Source organism: Falco biarmicus, chromosome 16, assembly GCF_023638135.1.
Source record: "Falco biarmicus isolate bFalBia1 chromosome 16, bFalBia1.pri, whole genome shotgun sequence".
In the NCBI taxonomy this organism is placed as follows: Eukaryota; Metazoa; Chordata; class Aves; order Falconiformes; family Falconidae; genus Falco; species Falco biarmicus.
Window position 1 is genome coordinate 1,119,897 of NC_079303.1, and position 27,076 is coordinate 1,146,972.

General features: G+C 53.4%; 1 protein-coding gene across 1 annotated transcript in view; it reads right to left on the reverse strand.

Annotated features, from left to right (window-relative positions):
• PKP1 (plakophilin 1) overlaps window positions 1-10,570 on the reverse strand; it is a 42,149-nt gene extending 31,579 nt beyond the window's left edge. The window contains exons 1-2 of the mRNA XM_056361619.1: window positions 10,369-10,570; window positions 3,235-3,335 (exon numbers count right to left, since the gene is read on the reverse strand). Coding sequence (XP_056217594.1) covers window positions 3,235-3,335; window positions 10,369-10,570 — 303 coding nt within the window. The remainder of the gene's footprint in view (window positions 1-3,234; window positions 3,336-10,368) is intronic.
• Window positions 10,571-27,076: the final 16,506 nt, after the last annotated feature.

Genomic DNA, 27,076 nt, shown 5'->3' on the forward strand with positions numbered 1-27,076 from the left:
AGTGCCTCTTTCTGGAGTGGTACCTGATCTCAGTTACCTGCACTGATAATGAGTAGGTACTCATCGCATTGCTAATTACAGTGATGCTACGAACAAGGCAATCCACAAGAGGAATAAACAGAAAATAGTCTTTAATAATCGGTAAATCAAAGTTTTAGTCAGCAATGTTGACTGATCTGGAGAGAGATCTTCCTCCAGATCTATCCTTTCCTTGCTCAAGTATTTGAACACCAGTATCATAAGGTTGGGAAGGAAACTCAGAAGCAAAAAGCCTGAGATTTCCAAAAAGACACAAAACAAGATGAAAGGAGGAAGTCAGGAATCATAGTTTTGAAGAGCTGTGAGTGAGACAGATACCTCCAGTCACTGAGAGACACCATCTAAGGCAGTGCTTTATAATAAGGTGATCTAAGAGCAGTGTCTTAAGTTGCAGGTGCTGTGGAGCAGCAGCATAGGCATGGATTGCCTGTTACACCTTTTTAACTCCAGAAGAATTAAGAGTAAGTAAATTTCCTGAACACCATGCTGGGTCATTTCACCGAAACATCTGGATTTGCCTGTGCATCTCAAAGGACTTAGTGGTTCTCAGAAACACTCACAGCACCAGCTCCAGCTAGAAAGAAGTCCAGCAATTTTTTCTTCAAAAATAGATTTGATTTATCTTTGTTTTCACGTCTCAGAACCCAGGAATTACAAATAGGAAATGTTTTTTAGAACGCCTGGAACCTGCACAGACTTCAAGCAGGTCCATAGACAAAAGTCAAAGTTAACCCAAGCTGGAGGCTGGTTGTGGATGTGTATAAACCTGTAACACTTTTCTGGAAGAAGCAAAATGGTGGAGGTTCCTAGCTGTGGCTGGGGAGTATGATGTCTGTTAAGCTTGTTAAGCAGATTTAGGCTTGAGGTTATAAGTTCCAATGGCACTTGGGACTCATCGCCCCTAACTGCAGTCATCTACCTGTTAGGTGACTGCTCCCATCCAACTGCCAGTGGAAGGAGATAGGCATCCAGAGGGGCTGATTCATCCTGACCTGACAGATCTCCAAGATAGAGGAGATGAATCACCTCCTCGTACTTCTCCCTTTGTTGGCTATGGGAGGAGTCTAGACGACTTGTTAAGACTAAATGGCTGATTTTCAGATAGACACAGTTAGGTAAGACAAATTTTACTGTGAATCCTTCACAAGTCCTGGTCCCTTTTTCTGAAGTAGCCCAGGTCCTGCAGACTTGTACCAACAATTTCTAGAATTGAAGGTTTGTAAGACACAAGTTTGGAGAAAGACCTTCCCTCACCAGTAAATGCAGAAGAGCCCCTCAGGGAAAAGCTATGGACTGCGTAAGTCTATGGTGAACTAGGAATGAGTGAACTGCTGTGTCCATGGTGCTCTAGGGTGTCTAGTGGAGACCCTGACCTTCGTAACCATCTTGTACGCTGTTCACCACACTGTTGGACTGAAGTCCCCAGCAGCCAGTGGTATTTCTAAGTACCAGGCTTCTGTCCAAGCTGTTGTAATGATCGGGAAGAAGATCAGGGATGAACAAAATTAAACAATAATCCTCACACCAGCAACACTAGCTTCAGCACCACCTTGGCAGCATGAACACAAGCTGGAGGGGCAGCTGCAGAGTTGGAGCTTAGCTTCCTCTCTCTCTAACAAAAAAAGACAAAACCCAAACAAACAGCTAGAAACTGCTGGGATGGCTGGAACAGAGCAGTTTTGCTTAGACAAAGCATAAAAAGCTCCACTCAGAAATCACAACAGACAAACAGCAACATATCATCAAAACAAAACTTCACAATCATTTGGCTTATGAACATCAGAGGCTCCAGCTCTGGCTCTGGAGGTCCCTCAGCTGCAATTTTCTGGTGGCCACAAAACCACTCTGGGATGCATCACTGCCTGCTTACCGTGCTTAGACCCTGCTGCAGAGCCCTAGTGACGGAGATGGGCCACTTGGCTGGACGGACCTCTGCTCTGACCCATCAGAGTCACCCCTTTGGTCTTAGAGCAGGCAGAAACACCACTGCCTGGGATTTAACCAGCTCAGCAAAGGACATTAAAACAAGTCAACAGACAGCCTGCAAATAAACATTTCAAAGACGTACCAGTACTCTCAGTCCTTCCTCCTGAACACGCAGTAGGTAGCAAGCCTAGCAAGTGACACTGCTGCCTTGAAGCAAGCACACTACATACACCAAGGCCATTAAGAAAGGCAACAGATATATCTTTCTGAAGCTGAGGAATTCTGGTGCTATGAACAGGCAAAGGATCTGTCAGCTACCAGAAAAAGCTTCAACCCTCTGTCTGTGTGCTTGAAACCAACATAAGCACCTTTCTTGGTTCAACCCTTTGATGGTTGAGAGGGAGCTGCTTTACAGTCCCAGAGTTGTTGAAAGGAGCCCTTTCTCTTTCCCGTATTTAAATCCCAGATCTGTGAATTGCTCCTTTCTACTTTATAGCTGATGAAAACCAAGGCAGAACAGAATACAGGTCTGAGGTGGAGGGGCATCATAAGCACAAATTGTCCCAGTAGACGATGGACTGGCCTGGAGTGATTCCCATGTACCAAGAGTCTGTCACCAAGGACAAGACCAGGACGTCTGTGGGATGTATAAACTTAGATTGCACAAAGACAAGTACTACCTCACCTGTGCTTTTGCTGGTAATCTGTAATATTTTGTTTGGAAATCACCATGAGAGAAGTGGACCTCCTCTTTTCCAAGCTCTGAGAAAATCTGAAAAGGTCTGCTCTAGCATTGAGATTGGGAATAGCAATACAGTTGTAAAGCAAATCCCCTGACCGTCACTGCTCAACCACATTAATGTTGTTCACAGAGGAGTTTTGGTACATGGAAACAAAAATGGAAACTGTTCCAGATGAGCAATGGATGTGCTCTGAACTTGAACTGAGTTGTAAGAGTCTGATCTCATGACTGATCCTTCAGACAGCTTGAAACCTCTTACGCCGTGTGGATATTTATCCACAAAACCAAACTAAATCTTGTTCCACACTAAAATCCCCAACGACATACAACATAGATATAGGGTCCTTGATCATCCTCTTCCATTGCATTGAATTACATTCTAAGATAGCCACAGCCATGTGCAATCCCTCTCTGGCAAGTTTCTGAAGTGCTGTGATCTTCCTACATGACTGCTTCTGCTAGAGGGTGCTTGCTGTACAGGTCACCTCAAGAGTATGCCACAGTCCCCAGATAAAAGAGTATCTTACCGGGTAGCCCCAGCTGCTGTTTCCTGTCTGGGTTTTGGCATAATAGCTGCCCCGGGATGTCCCGTAGCCGTAACCATCAGCTAAACCATCGTACATGGAACCTGTAAATGGAAAAAGCACAGTCAGCAGGGGGAAGCGGTCCCACAGGCACCCCTTCAGAGCACAGTGCTCTTTTTTCCAGTGAGTTTAGTTACTGAGGAATAACAGAGTTAGAAACCTTACCAGGGACACAGGAAAGACAGGCAGTAGGTTGAGCCCTTGCCATTGCAGGCAGCTCATAGATGTTCATTCCAGAAGAGCTCTTGGAAACTCCAGCCCTCAGACCACAAGCAACTACCTAAGGTTTTCAGCAAAGACTAAACACCACAAAACGTGTGACAAGGGCAGATGGGGTCAGAAACTGGGCCAATGCCTTAGGTCTTTGCTGCATGAGAAGGTCTGGATGCTATTTTGTGCTACACATCCTGGAAGGTCTGACCCTGGAACATGCTTCCTCTACTCTGACTTGGAGATAAATAAAATTTGCCACTTGTCTGAAAGCAAAAGCCACCTGCAACCCTTTCGCCAGCCTGGCTTTCCTGGTCTGGCTGCTAACAATCACATCAACACAAGCAGCCCAAGCAAGGCTCACTAATTCAACCAACAAAACATGATGGATAAATATTTAACACCTGGGGATCTGAAATAGTTAAACACTAAAACACCTGATTGCACTGCCTTAAATTTCAGTCTTCCGTCTCTAAAAGATCACTTTGTGTCTTTGTACTTTCTTTTCCTGGGAATGTATTAAGCTCCATCATTGTTTTGGGGGCACTGGGGAGATCTGTGAGATGAGATCTCAGATACATTTTGTAAAGATGCAGGTGTCTTGGATCAAGAGGAATACACCAGCCATTTCTACTGTTTCTCAGTGCTTTATTCAGAGTGCCTGGATTTGCCTGTCCCAGCCCTACTAAAAGCTGTGTCTCCTCAGTAGCCTTTGGCAGTGTAATCTCTGGATCCATCCTAACAGTATTTTACTCAATGCTACATTCATCACTACAAGAAAAATGAAGCGAGTCATTCCCTTTCCACACTGGAATTCCCTTAACCCCCTTGAGATGGTCCAAAAAGAGTTCAAGTTCATTCACGTTACATTTTTCAAAGTGCTTAATAATTGTGGCATCCCAAGTCCCGTTATGAGGAAGTACAAACCCTATACTCCAATTAACTTCCAGGGGAAGCTCTGAATGTCTAACGAAGCACAAAATCAGGACTTACCTGTCTTAAGTTATGCACCTAAACTGGTGGGTAATGTCAGAAATATCCTAATCTCTCTGATTGTTTGATAAGACTCATCTCTTAGATAAACTGGATAAGCTCGACCACAAAAGCCCTGAAGCCACTCAGGTCTTCTACAGCCACTGATCCTTCAAATAAATCTAGCTTATTGCCTTGCCTAAGGCGCCCAGAACCTGTTATGGTGATTTGGTTTGTGGCTAAAAATTCTTGCATTTTCTCAGGAAGATGATTCCTGTAGATGTGGTATAAATAATGAGATTTGCTTTCTATTGTCAACAAGAGAGGAGCAGGACTGGACAGATGGCAGCATCTGAAGAACATCACTGAATGCAGAATAAGCAACAGTAGAGTAATTTCACAGACATACACTTGCGCAGGAAACCACAGGACCTCGTCTGCCAGTCTAGAGACTTAGTGGGCACTGCTCCCTATTGATATTGCTCCAGCCCTGACTGCTTCATATACACGAAGTTGCACAGAAATTGTTGATAAGGCAAGGAAACGGCCATTGACGTGCAACGGGAGGCACAACTCAGGTGTGCCTTTCACCTTGTGCTTCCCTGCTCCACCCTGGGCTTTCCCAGGAACTCCAGATCAGGGCATTAGTGTTTGGCTTCAGCAGAAGCCAGGCAGGGCTCGAAATGGTAAGTCTGGGCCAGTGATTTGCCAGGGGACAGAGCTAGCCAGGAACCACAGCTCTGAGTGCAAAGGTAAAACAACCCCATGATAACAGTTTCCTGGCAATTCCTTCTTACAGCCAACCTCTTGTTCTGTGCAAACATCACTTAACTGCAGGCAGGAGCACCTGGGAGCACTGCCCCATGCTGTGAATGAGCAGTTGGAAGAAAGGGCATGACTCACAGCTTCATCTGACCGGTCCTCCCTGGGGACCACACTTCTCCTTTCAGGATCCATTCTTGCCATGCACTGCGCTGAAGGCTTTGGGTTTGAGCAAGGAGACACCAAAAATAAGCCAGTTTAGGCACACCTCTGATTTTCTTGTATAAACTCACCATTACGTGGCCAAATTCAATAGACCATGCAGTTCATGCAAGTTTATGTTCTTCAGTTGTTTAAGAGTGGCCTTCACCTCTAAGAACTTGTATAGAAGAGCTTAAAAATACATAATTATATATAACCTCAAATGTTCAAGGCATTTTGAAGCCAACTTGCTGACTGGGGACTACTTCTGGCACCACACGACTGTGATTTTTTGCTTGGAGAGCTCAGTCTATAGTCCAGGAAGAACCTGGGAATTTTCTGATGGATGTGGCTAAAGGAAACATCATCTTTATTTAGTCCTGCAAGTTTAGACGGTTCTCTGCCTGGTTCATCTAAAGAGTCAGCCTGGAGGTGTATCGCCAGCCCTCAGGGGAAGGGAGGATGTTCCTCTTTTCAACCACCTCAAGGGTAAAGACCACATAAGCTGGTCACAGGTCCTGAGAACTTGGGATAAAACCAGACTATCTCCTGAAAAAAAACATTTTGGTAGGGGCTGAAAATGCTTTCTGGGGGAGATGCCTCCTTGGTACTTTTTTCTAGCTATGTCCGTATGCCTGTGTCCCATTCGTTGTCATCCAAGCAGCTGTTTACGTCTCTTAAGTGCCCACTTGCGCTTAGACAAACACAGAGCCAATTAAACCCACTGTATTAGCAGCAGATAACAGATGGGATGGAGGCAGAAAAGACATGGCTGAGAATCCCTTGGATGAAGCACAGGCTTCCCAGCAGCTGTAGTTGTGGGCAGAAAATACCTCTAAGGGGCTGCTCAGGTGCTGGCTAGGCTGTCATAGGGACCCCTTTCCCCTGCCCCCAAACCGTCATTACCCCAGGGCATTTCCTTCAAAACTTGGTCGATCTAAAATCTCATTTCTCTTCAGTGGCACAGTTCCCAAGGGTGAAAACCAACTACAACAGGTAAGGATTGCAAGATCTTGCACTCAATCCCTGTGAGCCCCACTACGTGCCCACATGGCCCTCCTCCTCCTCCTCTCTGTAGCGGTTATGGATCACTGCAGAGCAAACTGCAACTTCTATCCAGCCCAGCGTGCCTGTGCTTGATGAGTTCACTGCTGTCTTCAAAGGCAGCTTCACACCCCTTGAAGCTAAGGGACTGATGGCAAGGAGAACGGCATTAAAAATGCCATTTTTCAAGCACGACGGTGAAAGGCTTCAGCCAGACGCATAAAGCTAACAGGGAGCACTGTGGAAATGGATGCATGTTAATAAATATTAATCTGTGGCAGGGAAAGGCAAGACAAGAACCAGTCACTGGTAGCACAGGCTAGACAAGTTAAATAATGAACTATGCACGGCTTTAAAACAATAAGGATGATTAAACATAGGAAAAACGTAGTAAAGAGAAGAGGGCCTGTGGGAGGCACAAAGCAAAGCCTGGCTGCTTCCAAGGGGAGAAGGGTCAGTGAAATCCCAGAAGCTGAGATCCTTGCTTCATTTCTGCTCTCTGTCCTGTGAGCTAAAGTATTTCGGTGTTTTTCTATACTAATAATCTAAGGTTTGTGGAAGAGTGGATGGCGTTCACTGAATCATCTCATGCTGTAGGAAGGTTAGAGAGGTCTTCGAAAGGCTTACTGTCCCCAAAATCTCTTCTTCCCTTCTCATCAGAGCAATGCCCCCCGTCAGAGCTAGGTCAGAGCGAGGCAAGATGGCTATCCGCCCAGCGCAGCAAACCTCCACATCACAGCTCAGCCGTGAGGCAGAAGGACACGGCACTCCACAGCTGGGTTTCCTCAGGTCTTTGCTCCCTGCTATACCCTGCCAGCCAGTGACAAGTCACTGGCAAACCTTTTCTTTAGCCAGAGGACTTTGCAGACGAGCCCCGTTGGCTCCAAGGAGCTGGTTCGGCTTGGCCTTTGCTCCTGCCGTGCCACGGAAATTCATTTTCCCTAGAAAACAACATTACTTGCAAATTCAGAGGGAGCCATCCAGTTAGCTGTTCCCATGGTGAAAAGGCAGGTGTGTCCTAGGCAGACCCCCAGAGCCAGAACCCCAGGAGGGGAGACTCTGCAGACCCCGAATGCTGTGGCTGCCCTTGGGAACACGCTGCTGGGCTGAGAAAAGCCCCCACTGCAGGTGGGGGGTTGCGCTGCCTGCACCAGGCTCCCGCTCACTACCCTATCCCAGTGCACTCCAGTTTGAGCCCCAGTGGCTCACCTTGCCCTGCTGTGGCTTGTGCACATGTTGGGTGACACCTTCAGAGAGCGGCCACAACTCCTTGATTCACTGGATCGCAAACAACCAATTAATTTTATGTATCAATCAACAAGCAAGACATGGAGGGAACATCTGCTGAACCCCTAAAGAAACTCCAGCTGGGATACAACACCACCATCCCTGCTACAGGCAAGAGGGGTCCATGTCCATGCTCTCCATCCTACGTACACAGGCACATGCATTCCTGAAGCTGGGAGAAGCTCTGCACCACGCTTCGGCTCCTGCTCAAGCCACAGATCCAAACACAGCAAGAAATGGCTGGACCCGGACCAAGAGCTAACCAGCCACGGGCAGGAGACTGTCGGGGTGCAGAGGGAGCAAAGCACCTCAATGTTATCAAGGGGCTTTGTGAATTCCCCAACCTGTGCTGCCTTTGAGGAACATCTCTGAGAAACCACGGAAGGAGGCAGGTAGCTGGTGTTGAAGGAGCATTTGAACAGGCAGACATCCACGCCTGACCGACCCACGTAGCCTGTCTGTAGGAAATATTAATGCTCTTCATTAGCTCTGCCCAGCTAACCTTTGGGCCAACAGCAGTAAAAGCAATACTTGAAAGCTTAGTCTGACCCTCTCAGGCTTCAACCCAGAAGAAAACCCCAGGAATAAATGGCAACTTCTTGCCCTTCTGGGATTCCATCCAGAAATGGCCTGAGAGAGCAGCTGCCGGAGTGAATCAGCCATCGGGACCTTCGTGCTGGCCAACCTCCCTGCAGTGGGAATGGGGTGGCCTCTGCCCCATGTTTGGAGGCAGCTCCTGGGAGCTGGTTGTGACTCAACTTCCCTGGGACACAGAAACCAGAGCTGCACATTTCCACGCAATTCCCATTCCCAGACATTTCCAAAAGTGTCTGGAGGAGGGGTTTAGCTTCAGCCTGTCGAGCAGAGACGGGCAGCTTGGGAATTTGTTGGGTTTTTTTAGTTTCCCAGAGGTTTCACCTGGGCTCCTCTCCAAGCAGAATAATCCCCCTCTGCCTCCCTTCCTTCCTGCCGATGGGCAGCAGTGGGAGACATCTCTCTGCCTGCTCCCCTCCGCTGGGAGAGGAGGCTGGCAGAGCCCCAGCCCCCATCCAGAGCCTCTCGTCTCATCCTGGTTTGTATTTTATTTTGTCAGCTCTGGCACCATAACACCTTAAGCAATGAGCCCTCCCGAGGTAGGATGAGATGTGCATCTTCCATTTTGGTGACAAAAGAAAGCTCTCCTTGCCCTGTCCCCCACTTGCCCCTTGGAGTCTATGTCCACAAACACACACAAAAAGAAAAAGCAGAGATTTGTTCCTGGTGGTGCCCATCATGGGTCACTGCACACACGCTGCCCACCATGGAGCTGCTCTATTCCCTCCATTGCAGTAACGCCACACATACAGCCAGGATGGCTTCTATGGGCGCACCACCTCCACCCTCACCCACAGCCTAGTGCCACCCATCTTTTCCTGGTAAACCAGCCCAAAACAAGTGTCTCGACCATGACACCTCACCAGCGCTGGATTCAGCCTCATGATCCAGCTTGGAAAAGCTGCTGGGCAAGCCACAGTCCCTGAAAGAGATGGCAGAGGCTGACGCAGCTCTCCCAGCCTTCCAGCAAATGCCCCTCTGCATGCTGCTCGCTGCGGACACAGCTGAACGGTCCAGTCCCACCCCCAGCACCCCTCTCTCCCCCAAAGTCTCGGGCTTATCCTCTTCCCAGGGAACCCAACCAGGCCACTGAGCTCACTGCAAGCTGCCGACAAAAGCACCTTTGAGAGCCAGGAGGTTTTGCACTGCAGCTGTCACAACCCTCTGGGTTTTCAGTTTCCAGCTGGGGAAAGCTGGGGTTCACCTCCAAATCAGCTTTCTCCAGATACAAGGATGGCAAAAAAACCCCACATTTGCCAAGCCTTGACCCAAAGAGGAAGGTATTCCAGTAGGAAACCTGGCTCCAGGACTCAGCTGACTGCTTGCTTTCTCTGGCACGGACTCAGCGCAGAGCATCCCCACCGAGCCAAGGCAAGGCAGCACGTAGGAAAGGACACCTCTCCTCCTAAGCCATCTCCTTCCTACAGCTCAGCTGGGGTGTCCCGGAGGCTCCCACACTTCTCAGCCTACAAATGGGAGACACGTTGGGAGCTTCAGAGGCAATTCTCGAGCTTGGGCCTGTGTCCCGCACGCGGGCAGAGCCTGCCCTCCGCCTGCCGCACACTGGGTGCCAGCTCCCCACGGAGCGGTGGGACAGCAGAGCTGTTGGCCTTGGCCATCCACAGGGACTGGTCTGGTGGAGGATTCCAACCATGGGGGCACTGACAGAGGAAGGATTTGCAAACATGAGGCAGCTACTCCAGCTTTAGAGCCAAGGAACAAGTGGTTAATGGCACCACACTGAAATGCCCGAGCACCTCAGGGATGCGGAGCAGCGCAGCGCTCCCAGGAGCCCAGCTCTGGCCAGGAGGGAGCCCATGCATCCAGCTCCCGTGCAGTCCTAATGCTTCCATCCAGTGCAATATCAGCACCCCCTGCCTGGGGTAGCCCATGAGAGGCGCAAACCGGTCTGTGCCTCACAAACAAAACCCCACAGAAGCACCCCACAGCATCTGCTCTGTCCCCAGACAGGACCCCCTCGCTGTCCAGAGCGCAGTGGGATTTTACCTCGGTTGGAGTGGCCCACACTCGATGACACGGATGACTTTTGCTTCTGCCGCTTCACCGTCATCATCACTTGCTCTTGGACCCGCTGTTTTCCCGTGCCCTTAGTTTTCAGCTTGTGGTCCGAGGGCAGAGCCAGAGTGGAGCTGGCCTGGTCTTGGAAACACTCATACGCCAACGCTGTTTTCAGTGGAGAGTGAAGCATGGCTGCAAGCAGACCGTGGGGCTGGGGGGAGAGGGGGCTGCACTTCACCTGACCGTGCACAACACAAGGTGACAGCAAAAGCGTCTCGTGCTGGGGTTAATCTCCCAAACCCCTCCTTGCCATACGTCCCCCGGCTGAGGGTGTCTCAGGGCTCTTGCTCCCGGCTCGGCTCCCCAGCGTGTGAGCAGGCACACCCTCTGCCAGACTGGATATACAGCCCTGCCTGCACACACCCACACGCTCCCCGCCGCGGCTCGCTTGCAGCCCCCACGCTGCCGCTGCAGGGCACACGGCTCCCCGCTGCCCTCAGCCCAAACCTGCCTCCCCCAGCCTGTGCCCAAAGGGAAGGGTCGACGGGGCGGGCGGGTGCCAGCGGGGAGCAGGCAAGGCTGGGAGGTGTGAGGGCTGGAGGTGGCCATCACCGTCCCCTTCACCACGAAGGGCTCATGGGCAAGGCTTTGTGGGTCTGGGTAGGAAACGGTGCTCTTTGGCAGCCGGAGGGCTGGAGTATCTCCCACACAGCCTGCTCACCTTCTATTTTATTATTCCCCTTAGTCCAAACTGGATCAAAGTGGTGTCTGGGTGCCAAAAGCTTGGGGATGCCCCTGCTATTAGGAGGCAGCATTGCACATGCCCTGGTCAGAGGAGCAATGCTGCCTGCAGACCCGTTCCTGCCAGGGGGTCCAGCCTCCATCCCACCAAGATGCCCCCTGCACAATGTGTCCAGCTCCCCATTTGCAAAAAGCTTCCCCTGCCTGCACAGGTTGCAAATCCACCCCGCTGAGCCCAGGACTGCAAGGTCACCCGCAGAGCACTTGAAGTGGGGGTCATGGAGGATCCTGCTGACTGTAGGGTGATCTGTGTCCATGGGGGTGAGACCTCTTCCTAAAGGGGTCTCACTTTTTGCAGGGACAGCCCTATGCAGAAATCAGGGCAGCTGCCAGGTAAAGAGCTGGGGTGATCTTTGCAAGTAACCTGGGGTAGCACAGAGGAAAATAAGACTTTTTACAAGCAGAATAGAAGATAAAGTGGCTGTACAAGAAATGACATGCCAGGTTATGAGCAGAGAATTTTTCTCTCTGCCAAGCCACACTGCAGCAACTCGTCTGCAGAGAACCGAACACCTCAGCGCTGGTGTGACCAGTTTCAGGTCACAGCAAGCGCTGACAAAGCTCCTGCCAAGCCACAGGAGGCTGGTACAGGAGAAGAGGCACAAATCCCACCAGGAGGGAGGCCAAGGTGAGGGCGTCAGGACAGAGGCTTCCTGGCCCCCCCAGGACCAGGTCCCGGGTGCTCGCACCAGCACACAGCCCGGAGAAGGGCCAGGAGGAGCAGGCTCCTCTGCGCTGCTGGATGGAGGGTGCTGTTGTGGAGGGCACTTGTGGAGTTTCTCACTGGTGGGAATCATCAGTGCCCAGGGTCTGGCTGCCCACAGGCCTGGCGCTTTCAGCTCACAGGTGCTTGGTCCCTCCTTGGAAGCAGTGGGAAAGCACTTTATTTTTCCCATGCATCAGATTTTGTGTTTTGCTGGTGGGTTGTGAGCACACAGGTGCCATATTTCCTATTTCCTAGGTGCAAGAGCAGTATCAGGAAGCACAGGGTGTGCTCTCGGGGAAGATGGGTGTAGTGCATCTTCCTCTTCTGATGCTCCAGGATGCTCCTTCAGTGAAACACCACAGCAGAAACCCAAGCTTTGTTGATGAGACAGGACTAGAGCAACTAAAGGGTAATCCCCTGTGGGACCCTCTCCCCACATCTCCTGACCCTTCACCCAAGGGATGCAGCAGCTTCGCTCCGCTCCATCACCCGACCAGCCTGGACATTCAGACCATGCCCAGGCAAGGCCAGCCAGGATGAGGGGTGGCTGATGCCCAGTGAGATGGAGCAGGATATTCTGCTGCTCCTGTGCATTTCACGGAGCAGGGATAAGTCTGTGTGCTCCCAGTCCAGGTAAGGAACAGCAAAGCAATACCTGGGTGTTTTTTTCCTCTGTCCTACTTGTTTCTCCTGAAAGCTTGTTATCGATGCCAAACGATGTTTTCGCAAATCAATGACAGGCTGTCAGCGTCAGATGGCTTCTGCACAACAAAGTGCCCAGCTCTTGCAAACCTGTAATGTCATTTCCCCGCCGGCAAGGAACAGCCCTCACCCTGTCCCCGCACGGGAGAGCCAAGTGTTTATCACATCCCGTCATTTGGCTCTGGCATCTGCCCTCTTTCACAACTTGCCCAAAATGCTGAGCTGGGCTGTGGAGCTGGGGACAGGGAGCTTACAGAGGCTTTCAAGAAACAAGAGTTTCTTCGGGCGAGTTTGCACGAGCTAGCCCAAGGCAGGGAATCTCCCAGGTTCCTACAAGAGACTCCAGCCCCATATCTAAGAGAGCAAAAGGTATTTAAACAAAGGAGTTTGTTGCACTTCTATGCAAACTGCTGTTTCTGCCCTGAATCACGGGCTGGGGATGCTTACCTAGCAGGGCATGGTGAGTGTCATCCCCAGCAAGCCCAGTGCAGCACCGGCGCAGCAGCACGGCTTGCACCTACCAGCGCCTGGAGCAAACTCCCTGTCTGCCTTTCTGTCTGGAGCTCACAGGCAGCAGCGGGGCAAGGCTGAAAGGGGAACAAAACCTGTGCCCAATTCCGGGGGCAATCGGCCAAAGATGGGAGGCTAAAAAAAAAAACCAAACCCAAAAAAATAGGCAATCGGTGATCTGAGGGAGACGGGGGCCTTCGCTGCGGTCCGACAGCTGCATGTGTGCACACCGAGCATCGCATGGCGATGCCGTGACTCACCGCTCCGCACCCCACACCGGGACACGCCTTGTGCATCTGGCCTCTTCAAAGCATTTTTGTATGAGTTCCTGGGAATCCTGCCAACTCGCTGATCGCAATCAAAGGGCTCTCTGGCCCAACACTGCTCCCAGAGCCGTGCAGGATTTGCTGTTCAAACTTGTCAGGCGCTCCCCAGCTGAAAGTGTCTACGGGTGGCTATAAAATCTGCGAGAGGAAAATAGTAGTTGGCCCCCAAAACTGCAGTCCTGCTGTGTGTGTTTGGTTCTTCTTAGCAACTAGGGTTGCTTCTTCCTCAGGGCGGGTGGTCACCAGGAGGGACAGACATAAAGGTGTTGGGAATTTCTTGTATTTCCCAGGATAATGCCATTTTCTGAGCGATGACTCAGCCTCACCCTGGCACAGCTGAGATTTCCCAGCACCTGGCAAGGTTTCTCCAGGAGGAAACCTGCTCTTCAGATTTGCAAAACCTTAGTTTCGCTCTGCCTCTCACGAAAGGCTCTCCTCCTGTGGGACCAGAAAGCGCCACAGGAACAGGGCAGATGGAGAGCCCAGATCCAAGAGGGTAACCAGGACCCAGCTGAAAGCAAGCATGGAACTGCCAAGTTGAGGAAAGCCATGCAGAAGCCTGCTGAGACATGTGGGCAGGTTGTTCTGGAGCGAAACCTTCCCTGCACTCCCTGCACATGTGGCACTGAGATGTTTTTGCGGTGGTGCTGTGGGAGGAAGAAAAGGTGACAGCACTGACCAGCTCATGGGCTGCCCCTTGGCAAAGCAGGTGGGCTTCACCAAGCCCTAGAAATCGCCCACCATGATGGATGGGAGCTTAAGTGAGGAAACCAGGAAATCGCTGAAAAGGAAGGACAGTTCAGGGAGAGCAGCTGCAAGGCTACGCTAAGCAAGATGAAAGCCTTGCATAATGGAGATAAAGTACCTGGGAACAAAGTTAACCCATCGTTAAGGTCTGCCCTAACAGAAACATGGGATCACTGAGGCAGGAAGGGACGGACCCTCTGCCCAAAGCAGGGCCAGCTTTGCTGAGCTGGGTCAGGACCCAGTTGCTCCAGGCCTTGTCCAGTTAAAGTTTGATGAAGATCCCACAGCCTCTCTGGCCTCTCTCCCAGTACTTGACTATCCTCATGGTGATTTTTCCCCCCATTATCTAAGAGGAATTTCCCATGTCCCAGATGGTTCCAGTCAATCTCCTCCTGTCCCCATGTGCCTCAGAAAATCTGGGTCCGTATTCTTTGCATCCTCCAGTTAATTAGCTGCAGAGAGTTGTAAGATCTCTCCAAACTGTCCCTTCAACCTGAACCAACCATCTCTCCCAGCCTCTCCTTGTGTGTCCTGTGCTCCACTCCTGACCATCCTGGGGCTGGAGAGCAAGCCAAGCCCTTGCCCGTGTCAGCTGGACCTTGTGGGGTCACGTTCCTGGCTCCCTGCTTTTGCTGCCCCTGTTTGTGGCAGATAGCACATGTAATGCACACAGGGGACACCAAGCAGGGCAGGACTTGTGTGGCCTGGAGATCACTCTTAATGCTCTGTGCAGGAACCTGCAGGTGCCCGTCAGCAGGTCCAGACTCAGTGCTATCAAGGCTGAGGGTGCAGGCTGTCCCTTCTGCCCCTCCCCGCGCTCGGACATCCCTGCCAACCAGTCACATCCCAGGTCCCACCTTTGATGAGCAACTACATCACAACTTTGAACTTCTTACAGTTCAGAGGGCTATGCAGGCCTGTCAGCGGCTAAAAAGGGACATGCCTTGGTCAGCAGGTCACTCTGGAAATAAGCACCAGCAGTGGTCATGCAGCTGCCAGGGAAGGGAGGTGCCCTGGGAGGAGAGGATGGTGATGGAGAAGGAAGGAGCTCTGCTTCTCCTCCAGGAAAAAGCCATCAAGTTGGCCAGTCCACCCAGTTTTCATCTCCTTGTGTCCCCATCTCACTTGAGGAGCCTCTACAAAACCTGTCCAGGAGTTGCTGATCTCCTCCCATCCCTACCCAGTACCCTCTGCCAGCTCAGTGTCCAGGTCAGGGTGAGCTCAGCCTGTTGCTCTCTTCCCCCATCTCTCTGGGTGAGGCACACTGTGGGGGAGATGCTTCCCACCAAGGCTTACCAAGTGGGACCCCGCTGGCAAAGCCCCTCCTCGCTACAGCCCAGCAGCCCCAGGGCAATGCTTGCAACTGCGTTTGAGTGAGCCTGGGATAACGAACTCCTTTGCAGACCGAGTCCCAGCGAGCTGCACGGAGATCCCAGCTGGGGATCTATCCTACCGCTGGGGCTCGTCCTCTCCCAGGGACCTCCCTGGTGCCAGTACACTCAGTGCCGGGCTGTTACACCTGCAGGGGAGGGTGGCTGCAGTGAGGGCCATCAACATGGCTCTCACACCACATCCAAAACACAGCACCTCACCAGCTACTAAGAAGAAAATTGACTCTGTCCCAGTTGGAACCAGGAGAGGGACTCCTTATGCTCATGGCACTTACCTCTGGCGGTGGCGCAGCCTGTTCTCGGGGACCAGTTACCTGGGGCTGCTGCAAGAGGCTTCCCTTGACAGCGGGCAATGCCGCTGAGATAAGCATGTTGGTCTACATGTCTGTGTCACGCTACTGCCCACCACATCCAGCCATGCACACTCGAGGCTGCCTGTGAGGACGTGCCAGCCCCTCAGCAAGGCTGTGTTCCCACCACGGGCTGCCAGGGGACAGTGAATCCTGCATGACCATGCCCAGAAGACCTGACAAGCCTCCGTGGTAGACACCTGCTCCCTAGCTTCATCTGCCTGCTTCATTTCTGTAGGTCTTGAGGACCACCCAAGGACCTGGCCAGTGCCTCTCTTGCTTCTAGATGTTTAATAGGTTGAAAAGTCCCCCCTCTGCATGCCATCCCATGTCTGGAAGTCCAGTGGGAGCTGGCTATCAATGGAGACAGTGCCTGAGGGTGGCTGGGGTTGGAATAACCACACTCAGATGGGGGAGAAAAGCCCCAAACCCCATGAAAAAGCCCAGAGATAACCTAAATGTGTTTCAGAGGCCCTATGGGGTGCAGGAGCATTACCTGGGTGGTGCCTTGTAAATGCAGTCAAGTCAGGTCCTGCCAGGTGCATCTGCTGCTTCCAGGAGTGGTTGGAGGGAGGGCAGGGATGTGAGGCACCATCTCCAGAGGTGATGCTGCCAGGCTCAGGAGCATGGGAATGCAACTGCACAAAACATCAAGGAAAGGACTTGAGCCCGTGCCCACCGTAAGTCAAGATACAGACCAGGGGGGTGACTACAACTAAGAAGGTGTGAATGGTCTCCCACAGCTGGGACTTGGGTGAAGAGTAGGTGGACAGACACCTCAACCAGGATGGTACCTGGAGTCCTCACCTCCCCACCCCGTCACATTCTGGACCAGCTCAGGAATGCTGCAGGGAAGGGAGAGTTTGTTCCCACTGTGAAAGGTACAGAGGTGACAGGACAAAATTTAGAAAGGGAGCAAGCGTGCAACTGGCACGAGGATGCCCTCGATTCCACGATGTTGTGAAATCCCCACACAGCTGGTGGGGGAGGAAACCTCGTGGATCAGTTTATGTAATGATTTAGCAACACACCGTAGTGTGACCCGACTCGTTAAAGCAGCCTCTGGGGAGGGGAGCGGGGAGTGGGAGGCGATCATGCCGTAGTCCCCTGGGACAGACGGGGAACACGGGGTGCGTCTGGGAGCGGAGGAAGGCTGTGAGTGCCACATGGCCCGTGAACCACAGTATGGCAGGCACGGGCTGCTTCCCCTGCTTACGCATGGCTGCGTGCCCCCACTGCGCCTGGCAGCACCATCGCTCCACCACCACGTCTCTGCTGAGGGGTGCAGATGCTCCTGGCACTGGTGGAGCCTTTTCCCTTCTCTCCAGGGCACCGCTGCGGTGCGGGGGCTTTGGGACATTTTGGGGACATTTGGGACAGGATTTTATTTCTCTCCACACCCTGGATCAGTTTCACCCTAGCTTAAGCACAAAGGTACTGTTTGACATTGGCGTGGGTCTCTGCTCACGGGGAGGACCAGGGCAGCCCAAGCACTGGGATCACCAGCTTGTGGTGGTGCCACCCCACTACCTGGCCTCCAGGCCTGGCCTCTCACCTACCCGAACTCCAGGAGGGTTTGTCTGCAGCTGCCACCATGGGTGAGTCCTCTCCAGATTAAAACACTGCATGCATGGGGCCAGCAGTGTCCTGCAGTCTTAATCCCATCGGTATCTGGCACCATCACCACTTGGATCTGTGGTGGGTGACGATGTCCTTCGTCAGTCACATAGATGCCATGCTCATCCCCTCCTTTGGAAAAGCAGATGCTGGAGGATCTTGTCTCCCCATCCTCCTTGCTGTCTGGCGTTTGGGAAGGCTCTGATGCCTGCACAGCACCAACTCCTCCCTGGTGTGAGCTGCACCAGGCCGTACTGATGGACACCCTTGTCTAACTACATGCAGGGCTGTGGTAATCCTTGGAGAAGCCTCAGCTGCTACGTGGAGCGCTGGCCAAGGAGGAGAAGAGAAGATGATTGAGAAGAGGACACAGACTCCCAAGTTACTCCAAGTGAGTGGCACCAGGCTCCCATCAGGGAAGGCTCTGGGATGCCACGGGCTGCAGTAGCACATCTCTGCTCCATGCTGGGGACACTCACTGGGTGGGAGACACGTGGAGCAGGGCTGACCCATGGAGACTCATCCTCCAGCCCACCCCATCCCAAGGGGTCAGAGGCCCTGCAGTGTCAGGGTCAAGCACAAGGAGATGAAGTGGGGTGGGGGGACGAAGAGGGCACATGGACACCAAGCATGGGGCAGAGGCAGTCTTCGCAGCATCTTATTTGCTCACCTGGCATCCACTGCAGGGTGCAGAGGGGGACTTTGATGACATAATAATCCCCATAATCAAGGATGGACCAAATAACCTCATTCTCTTTTCTAAATAAATTATGAAACCTGGTTAAACCAAAAAAAAAAAAGTATGAACCAATCGATGGAGGTGCGAGTCATGCTACTAACTTTCTATAGGATATTGTTAATTTTAATAGTGAAATCTAATACTGGTGATGTTAATCAGCATGTCAAGCAGGGGTTGCCTTGTTCACCCACATCTGCTTTCCAGGAAGACTCCATCCCGAGTTGGGGTCTCAAGATGGACAAGCATTCCCATGTCCACCTTACCAGGGAAAAACAGATTTTCAAAGCTAATTTACAGCCAGGCACAAGAACCACCTTCAGGTAACAGTGCTAGAGATGAGGCCAGGAGCTTCAAGGGAATATTCAGCCACCCAGGTCGTACCTGCACACCCAGCGCTGGCCCTCGCTTGGCCTCCAAGTCCCTTTTGCCAGGGCTCTTCTTGCAAACCCCCCTCTCCACTGGGAATATGCCAAAGCACCAGGCTACATTTTTGCAGTCCTACCTGTACCTACAGGAGGGAAGCTGGGCTGCTCTGGGAAGCACGGCATTGCGCTCCTGCCCCTCTCCCTGTGGCACCGTGTGGCAGGGAGCCAGCACAGCTACCCCACTGCCAGGACAGCCTGACCCAGCTCCGACACCCAGCTCCCAGCGCTCGGGGCAGAGGAGGTGCGCACCTCCCCTCGGCCTTGGTTTAAGGAGGCAATTTATTCCGCCTCCCGGCGAGTTGGCTGGGCTCCTGCTCCGCATCCCGGCAGCCCCAGGCACCACAGAGGGACTTGGCGACACTAACTAGCAAGTCCCAAGTGGAGCTGGGGACAGAAACGGCATTTGGCCCTCAGCTGGGGTCCCATGTCTTGACCACGACACGAAATCAAGGAGAACAACAGGAGGCTCGTCCTGCAGAGTGTGTCCCTCACCTCCTGCCACACTGCTGGAGGACAGCACACACCCATCCCTGTTTTACAATGAAGACGACTAACCAAGTCATCTGTGCAGGAATGTCCTACACACGACGTGTCTTGGTGCAGCGAAAGCAGGCTGCGGTTTGTGCGCCAGCTCCTCCTACCATCTTCTAGGCTGCCGAAGCCCAGCAAGATACACCACTGTCAAGAGCCATCTCCCTTTTCCAGGTCTTCTGTAGGATGCAATAAACTGCCATGTGTGTGTATGTGTCACTGCCCTTCACTAGGTGAAAGTCACAGAAAGGTTTGGGTTGGAAGGGACTTGGAGTGGTCCCGAGTCCAACACCACGTTCAAAGCAGAGCTCGCTGCAAAGCCAGCTCAGCTCGCTCCAGTCCTTGCCCAGTGGAGTTTTGAATACCCTCAAAAAAAGATCCCATCCCAGGGCTGCACATCTCATGGGAAAAAGATTTTTCTTTACGGACCGTTGGAATTGTCCCTGCTACAGCTTCTGCACAGTGCCACTTGTACTTTCGCCACGCACCTTGGAGAATGACCTGGTCTTCCCTAGTGGGGGTGAGCTGCTGGGCTGGAGGCACCATCTCCTCCAGCCTCGCCGCGGGGATGCTCCGGCCCAGCTCTCCTCCCTGATGGGGGAAAAGGGGTTTTTAAGTAAGTTGTCCAGCAACTTCATGGACTTCAGAGTTTCGGTGCACAGCCTAGGGATGAGCACATGCAACCGAACTGGCCAAATACAGTCATTTTCAACTACCCAGCCACTGAAAACATCTGGGGGGGTGCGAACATCGCTGCGAAAGGGTAGGAATCAGTAGTCTGGCAACTGGGGGCTACCGTGTTCATGTGCCATTTCTGCAAAACTCAAGGCTGACAATCTGCGGTGTGAAGGGGCCAAGGCAGCAGGGTGGGTTCACTGCTTCTGTGACACCAGAAAGCAATTTCTTTTTTCTTGAAAGACAAAGTAACTGCTGGGGTTGAAATACACATATAATTTCATTAAATTAAATCATTAAGGACTGCTCTACTGGTTAGGAATGACTGGGAAAAAAAAATAAAATTACCTTGCTTCTGTAGATCAAAGTGCCTTGTCTTCCTCTTGTAATAAAAACAGTCTGACATTTGGTATAAATGTTTGATCTAGAAAACCAGAAAGGATGTTTCAGTAGTTATTAAGTAGCAGCTGCTCTAAATGATTTTTAATCTCCTGTTTAAGTTGATATGACAAAATACAGTAAAATTCAGTCTTCTTTGCAGAAATGGGTTTTAACACAAATTTTCTAGACAGCTCTACTGCATATTCTACTGGAGGCCTTGTGTCCTGGAAATTTCCTTGCCTCATGGACGCCTGAATGGGAGAGGACAGGGCACCTCGCTGCAGCCCAGCAGGGGCTTCCAAAGGCAGAGGACCTCCGTGGGAAGGGAAACTACCCGTCCTTGGCACAGCACCTGGCGTTCAAAGCATTTACACTGGCTGTGGGAAGGAAAAGAGGACAAATAGGCCACTAGGACACTTTTTCGGCTTTAAGCAGTACAGAGAGCCCTATCCCAATGGCCAGGACACTGAAGTGTTGGCCAGGGAGGCTCCCACCCACCCCATGGATGTCCCAAGGGTCTTCCCTGCGCAGCGACGTTGGCAGTGCCATCACAGCTAACGCGAGAAGGACAGAGACGAATCCCTGGTGCCAGGGCAGGAGCATGGATGGGCTCCCAGCCACCCTGCATCCCTCATCAGACCAGGCTGCATCTACGGATCACGCTCTTCAGACCCACGTGGTGGCCTACGACTTAATTATTATTCTCAGAGGTTTTTTTTGGTGTGGCTCAAATGTCAGAAATAATTGGAGGGCAGCGGTAGGGTGGGGTGTTCAGAGCATGAAACCAGGCTTTGTCCTGGAGACAGCTGGGTGGAATAACTCAAATAAAAGCTGAAGAGTGAGATAACGTTGGAGGAGCTGGGTTCAGGGCTGGAGCTGCGCCCTGGACCCCCATCCTTAGCAGCACACTTACACCTAGACATGTAGGTCACCGTGTCTCCAAGTCAGGACACAAACACACATCAGACACCAGCAGATGATCCATCCATGTGTGGTCCGGATTTCTCTAATGCCCCCAGCAACCCAAAAAGCTCAACAGCCCCAACACAGCTGCTGGAACGGCCTCTGCAGCATCACAGCATCTTCCCTCAGTGCCTGGTCTTTCCCAGAGGAAACACGAGTGTCCCAAAGGCTTGGCATTGTCCCAGGGTATCACAGCCGATGTTACTCCAGGGGACAGGAGGCTGCACCCAAGCTCTCACCTGTCCTGGCTGCTGGGGATGGTTAATGGGGAGGATAGCTCCTGGAGCCTTCTGGCCAGCAGACTGGAAAAGGGTCTTGAGAGGAATAGAAGAAGCTGCTGGTGGTTTTGGGGAAGTGCCTTGTACCCCAGTAAGGCATGGAGCCTGCGGCACTGGAAGCCTTTAAGGAGCAGACAGACACCTCATCTGAGCAGGGTGATTGCACTGTCTCACACTGGAGCAGGGGAAGGACCAGGAGACTTTTTGAGCTTCCTTCTCACCCTGCAACACTAAAATTCTGCCCTTCCTTGAGCACCATGAGACTCCCCCCGTGGCCAGCAGCCAGGTCTGTGGCATCTCACAGCAGAGATGAGCGGTGACAAGGAAGCTTCAGGCATTTGCTGTATGACCAGGCCTGGAAGAGGTGACCCGGCTCCCTGGGCGCGTGGTCCACACTGGCACAGGCTCCTCACATGCTGCCCAGGGCTCTGCCCCGCAGCCACAGCAGCACAGAGCTTGCTCAGCCGGAGAGGCTGCTGCAGCGGCTGGGCATCGCCGTCTGCCTGCTAGAGCCAGAGCTGCCATGCACCCGCCTCACGGCCAGGCATCCCCTGGGGTGTGCCGGCACACAATTCCTGCTGCCCAGAGATTCAGGGTCATCGGTGTGAAGCTTACTCACATATTTGACTGTATTAAAGGCAACAAGCTCCTTTCTGGGCCAGTTTTCTAGAAGGGTGGAAAGGAGAGGTGGTGCAGCCCTGTTTAGGCATGTGCACAGGCACTCTGCTGCATCCCTGCTGCCCTTTGGACCAAGGCTCCTGAAGCTGTGATTCCTTGCCAGACAAGTTTTCAAAAGCCAGCTATCAGCTCCTTGCTCCCAAACACGTGTCCCTGTAATAGAGGCAGCTTATCCTCTGCTAGAATTGAGCAACACAACCCTCCTCTTGCATTACCAAGCCTTTCAAGCATCATTTGATAAGCAGTATGAGCGCAGCTCCTCAGGCATTGCTACATCTTTTGGCGTGCTTTGCCCTGCCAAAACTGTGTTTCAAGCTAGCTATAAATTATGCTTCACGGCTGGCTTTCATCTGCTCGCCATGCAACGGGCGAGAACAAAGGACACTACGTGCCACACCAAGGCAGAAGAGCCAAGGGCCGGGTGGAGGCAGAGGCAAGGCAGCAGCAGTCTGCTGGGGGAAGCAAAACAGCCCCAGCCCGCTGCGGTCTTACATCAGAGGTGGGGAAAGCTGGGGCGGCTGCTGCTGCCAGCACAGGAGCTGGGGTATGGCGGGTGAGGGAGAGGAAGGGAAAAAGTGCAGAGGAATCTGGGTTTGCCTGCGTGGCCCGAAGCAGTTACAGCAGCAAAAGCAGCAGCAGGCAGCGGGGCAGGCAGCCACTGTCCCATCAAAGGGACCACGCGGAGGGCAGGCAGCTGCACACGGACATGGTGCGGGAGAAAGGCAGAGCTGGAGACAGAAAAGAGCTGCACAGACCGGCACCTCTAGAACCTCCGGCTACTCCGAGGCCATCCTAGAGGGAACGGCATCGCCCAGAGCAGAGGCTCAGGCCAGGTCAGAGAGCGGCTTTGCTTGCACAGGAGTGAGCAAGTCAAAGGAAATGTCACTTGCAGGGTAACAGAGCTTCAGAGGTCAGCGCCTCTGGGTCTGTCATGCAAATCCGCATCTGCTGGAGAAGGCTGCGCCTGCGGAGGGCGAGGAGGAGCCAGTGTCACTGGCGAGGCCAGGGGGAACAAGTGTCAGCCAGTCCAAGCACAAGTTTGCTACGCTGGGTGATTTTACCAGGTTCTGTTTCAGCATGATCCTTTCTGGGTGAGCTCTTGGAGGACCCTTGGAGGACCCCAGCCTGTGGGGCAGACACCCAGTCCTTGTGGCAGGGCTGGGACTGGGCAGCGAGAAAGGAGCGAGGCTGGAGGCCTTGGAAGTCCCTTTTTACAGCAAGAGCAGCTGCTGTGCCAATGGTCTCCTTATCGTGGTGCAAAGACCCAGCTCCCTGTGGCTTAACAGGATCCCTTCTGTGAATCCAGGTGCCTCCGGAAGCTGCTGTCAGAGTAATGGAGCACACACAGCACCACCTTGTGCTGCCTGCTGCATCCTGGCTTAAAGTGACCCCCCCTGGAACATCAGGGAGCTCCCCCAGGTACAGCAGCGCTTACATCCCACCTCTGTGGCCCACAGCCCGAGATCCAGTCCACGCTGTATTCACCCTGCCTGCCTTTGGCAGTGGATGGCTAACATCATCCTCGCTGCAGTGGTTTGCTTTTGTCTTTCATGTTACCAGGCCCAGAACTAAGACCAAACAGGAAATTATGGTCTGGCTGACACCTCCATCCAGCTTTGCACTGCCAGCACTACTGAAGGCCTGTTTGAGTTGAGACAGCACTTGAGAAACTTGCGCACCTTGATGTGCTTCCCTGTAGGAAAGCTGCCCTGGGTGACCATCATGCCAAGCATGGCAGGGAGATGCCCTGGGCGCTGCCGCTTTGCACTGACCGCCTAAATCACGAGAGGTTCAGCTGAGATGGGCAGCTGCCGGGCTCCCATCAGGTGCTGAATCACTGCTGAGACATGCTGCAGAGGGTTTAGAAATCCTCCAGACTTGTCCAGTTTTACTTCTTTGCATTGCCAATTGCAGCAGTTTCAGCCAGGCATCCCAGAGCGTTTGAGGGTGACTAACCCAGACAATATCAGCTTTCAGTGCCTGCACCCCTCTAACCCGCCGACAGACTGACTGTGCTAATGCAGCAGAGATTACAGCTTACGTGGCACTGAGAGCATGCAGGGACCTCCGGAGCCGGGGAGACATGGTGAAGGTACCCACACACCCATAACACCCCAAACCTGCAAGGACAAAGGGCAAGGACTTGGAACCTGGTAGAAGTAGAGTTTCCCCCCTTGGGAGCATCAACCCTGCACATGGAGTACCCCTGTACTCCAAGGAGGGAAGTTGCAACCAGTGCAGATCCAGCATCCATGGAGTCAGAAAGTGACTCCATCCTGTCCTCCAACTAGCCCAGCCTGTCCTTCCCCAGACGGGGTGGAGGAAGAGATCTGGTTCCTGTTACTTCTCTTGTACAAAGCAAGAAAGGCTGACCTTGCAGAGTAGGTCCTCCATACCCCTGCCCCCAGCAAGCCATGAAGCAATATGACATTCCACTGGGCTCCCGTTCACCCTCCCAGGGAGGGCCACTGCCCAAACCAGCACCCTCCAGCATAAAACATCCTTCCCTGACCAGGCTGTCCTGGTGTAGGTGTTCTAGGATGCTCTGGAGTTGTGACTGCCTCCTTCCAAAATGGGCAATGCTGTATGATCAGCATCAAATTCATCCTTCTCGTTGGGCTGGCTGCTCCCCCAAGACTTCCAGTGCAACTGCACAGACCCCCTGCATTTGAACAGTACCCCAAGGTGGGGCAGGCTGGGGCTGGCTGCCATCAGCCCTTCCACACTCTGCTTGGCTCGCCAGCTCGCAGCACACCTGCTGCCAGGCCGACTAACTTCCGTGGGGAATGGGAAACAGCACAAAAGAAAAAAAGTCTTACCTGATTTTGAGAAAAGGAAGGGAGCCACGGAGACTGAAAGCAGAGCAGAGCAGGATGCTGAGCTGCTCCTACGTGAAGCCACGGCCCCACCATGCCCTGCCGCATGATGCTGCCCTGGGCTGGTGACCACCTGGCCTGGTTTGGGCAAACCAGCACGGCTCCTGCGCCCTCCTGCTCCGCTCCCACCTCTCTCTACGTGACAGCCACGCAACCAGGGCCGAGCACGGCACAGAGGGAGCACGGCAGGACGCGCAACAGGGTACCGCAGCTGTGCCCTCTCACGCAGGCTGAATCCCTGCCTCGGCAAAGCCTGCGAGCCCCTCTGCCTGCGGCACGTGTGCCTTCCTCGCCTTCCTCACCTCCCGCCGGGAGCTCCGGCAGCGGCTGCCTCCTGATCTGCACCTCCAGACAGGCTGCAATGACCCCGCTCAGGAGCAAGGGAGAGGCAGGCTTTGGAAGCAGGGATGATGATGTTTGGATCTCAGCTACAGAAGGGCAGCATCCTCAAAGATTTGGGGGTGACGCTGCCAGGGCACCCTTGGGTGTGCACTGCTCCTGCCCTGCCCTCAGCATGCAGGAAAGCCGTGCTCAGCCCGCTGGCTGGGGGTCAGAACATGCCAGTGGCAGCTCTTGAAGTCTCAGGGGGGTCCTGAAGCGTCTCGGGCCTCTGAAGGGGCTGGAATCGCAGAGGCTTCTGCACTAACACCCGCTCCGCACTGTCCCCGGGGGAACCAGGGGTCCCACCGCACTGCTCCCTGGGGCAGAGGGGCTGGGGCTGGCTGGGGGTGGGGGGTGGGGGGTGGGCAGGGGCTGCCCCCAAGGCTGCCGGTCCCTGCAGAGCGCTGCAGTCCCAGGGGCGGCCAGGACCCCTCCTGCAGCAGCCAGGCCCAGGAGATGGATGCAGAGATGGATGCAGAGGTCGGCAGTCACTGCTCCGAGCTGCCCAGCGTCCATCCATCAGCACCTGCCAGGAGGGTGGGCTGGGAGCCCCTGCAGCTAGGGAGGATTTGTCCTGCCCAGAGAGGAAAAGACCCAGAATTCCACCCCATGGGCTGCTCCCACCACACAGCCAGACCCATCTGTGGGGAAGGGTGCTACGCTGCCAGATGCACCCAGGCTCTGCATCTTGAGAGGCTCCCCAAAGACACCCATGTAAAACCCCACACCACCTCCTGCCCCCTGGCCAAACCAGACCACCACCCAGCCTTCACACCCGGGTGCACGCCGAGGCAGGAAAGTAGCAGCATCTCCTCACGGAGGGCTCCCACCGAAAGCGGGCCTGCAGCGTGGGCAGTGCTGTCCTGCAGGGAAGGGAGCCAGGACACACGGCTCTGCGGGACACCGGCCCCCGCAGCGCACCGCAGACCGGGAACCCGCAGGGGAAGGAGCGGGGGGCTCCTGCCCCTTAGAGCCTTGGTCGGTGGCTGCGATGGGTGCAGAAAAGCCTTCGCTAAGCAGGGCCTATGAAGGAAAAATCAGCAAGGAAGGAGAGAAGGTCCAGAGAGTCCCCAGAGCTGACACTAGCTCTCAGAAAACAGCACGGAAAAGCACTGCTGATCTAGGAGCAGACCTGATCTCATTCTCCAAGTCACCAAAAACCACAGAAGTTGGAGTGCTAACACGAGAATGTTGGTTTTGTGTTTTTTTTTTTTGCTGCAGATCAGGCAAAATATGCAAGCACACCTACTGCCACGGAAGGCTCCTGCGTGAGGACCTGCCTCCTGCCCCGGCAGGGTCCACTGCCGCGTACTCGGGGGCTGAGGTGATCTTGCTCTTATGCTGTTCGCCCCAAGCTGACACAGCTGCTCACCCTCTGCAGTGACACACACGCCAACATCAGCCAGGCCCAGCCCTGCCTGTGCAGAGAGGTGAAAATCCCTGTGCTGGCAGAGGCACAGCTCGGCACATCCACCAGCCCACCCCGTGCCCTCCACCTGGGGTAGCAGTTGGCAGAAGAGCTCCTCTGTCCCTCCCAGCTGAGGAGCATCGCTTTCCTCCGTGCTCATAACCTGATTTTGGGGACAAACTCCACTAACCTGGTGTTGCTGCTCCCTCTT